This window comes from Octopus bimaculoides, unplaced genomic scaffold (genome assembly GCF_001194135.2).
Source record: "Octopus bimaculoides isolate UCB-OBI-ISO-001 unplaced genomic scaffold, ASM119413v2 Scaffold_78093, whole genome shotgun sequence".
Classification (NCBI taxonomy): Eukaryota; Metazoa; Mollusca; class Cephalopoda; order Octopoda; family Octopodidae; genus Octopus; species Octopus bimaculoides.
In genome coordinates, this window is record NW_026332071.1 from 1 (window position 1) to 1,190 (window position 1,190).

The following is a 1,190-nucleotide window of genomic DNA, read 5'->3' on the forward strand; positions in this document are numbered from 1 at the left end:
ACCACCACCACAATGAAGTATATTTAGACAGAATATAAACACCACTTCTACTCACCTTCTTACTGGTAGCTGACCAATTAATTTGTATCGTAATGATTCACATTGAGCTATGGCACACAAACCACGGGTGGCCACTTTTTCAGCATACAGCTGCAACAAAAAATAAACTTGAGGTTAGCTTTATTACTACTACTATTTCCACAGCTCATGTTAGTAAAAGACTACAACTGCACTCAGATGAAGAAATGTGAACATATTTGATACATTAAGGGAAATATTGTCCAAAATATTTCACTCATATGTCTATGAAATGATGGTAAAATATCTTGCTTTAAGGTAAGGCAGCAATATCATCTGGAAAAAACCAAACCGCTGTGGCCCATTGAACATGGAAATTGAAGTTGACATCTGACAGACTAACCTTTCACAGTATTACAAGCTAATTAATGCATAGTAGTCAAAAAGACTATACAAACGAATGTTTCTTCATCAAAAGTCCTCAAGATGTGGCTATTCCATACAAATTTAGCTGGCAAATTGACACAGTTAAGATGAAACAAAACCCATTTCTAAATGCATGCAGTTTAACCTATGGAGGCTAATCTTGAATACACACATATCCAACACCCCAGATACTTGACAAACTACACTATCAAGGCATGTATTTAACGAATCAGAGTAAATTAAATCTATTTACTTCTTGTTAGACACCACAACTGAACATAACAAGGATAATTCTAACCCTGACTATATAGTTCTATACCTCTTTGTCAATTGAATATGAAAGTTCAACATTCAGATCATCATCATCTCATACAGATTGGTCTGCTTACACCCACACCTCATTATCGTTTAATTTATCATAGAAGAAAGCCACAATATTTACAAGACTATCACGAATAGACAAAACCCACATCCTTTCACAATAAATTACTGATGTCCACGTTCAATGATAAAAACAAAAACAGAAAAACTTACCTCAACTGAACCTTCTGGGAAACGAAACCGTTTCTGTACAACAGATGTCAATTCTCTGATCCGTCGTCCTTTCTCTCCAAGAACATTCTGGGTTCTGGTGGCCAAAATAATGATCTCGGTTCTGGTGGGAGTTACACGGACTTCAACACCACTGTAGCCATCTTCTGACAATTCCTTCATGAGGAAATTGTTCAGTTCGGCACGGAACACAC

The 1,190-nt window shown here is 36.5% G+C and overlaps 1 protein-coding gene across 1 annotated transcript; it reads right to left on the reverse strand.

Moving 5' to 3' along the window:
• Nucleotides 1-9: 9 nt before the first annotated feature.
• On the reverse strand, nt 10-1,184 carry LOC106867120 (40S ribosomal protein S3). The gene is made up of 2 exons (XM_014927252.2): nt 979-1,184; nt 10-150 (listed from the first exon to the last, which is right to left on the reverse strand). Exons 1-2 carry the CDS (start codon nt 1,156-1,158, stop codon nt 52-54), a joined length of 279 nt encoding a protein of 92 aa, XP_014782738.1. The 5' UTR covers nt 1,159-1,184; the 3' UTR covers nt 10-51.
• Between the last annotated feature and the right edge of the window lie 6 nt (nt 1,185-1,190).

Coding starts and splice junctions, on each gene's coding strand:
- LOC106867120 (XM_014927252.2), bottom strand. CDS start 1,158: ATGAAGGAATTGTCAGAAGATGGCTACAGTGGTGTTGAAGTCCGTGTA. Junction 151..978: donor TCCCAGAAGGTTCAGTTGAG/GTAAGTTTTTCT, acceptor TTTTTGTTGCAG/CTGTATGCTGAAAAAGTGGC.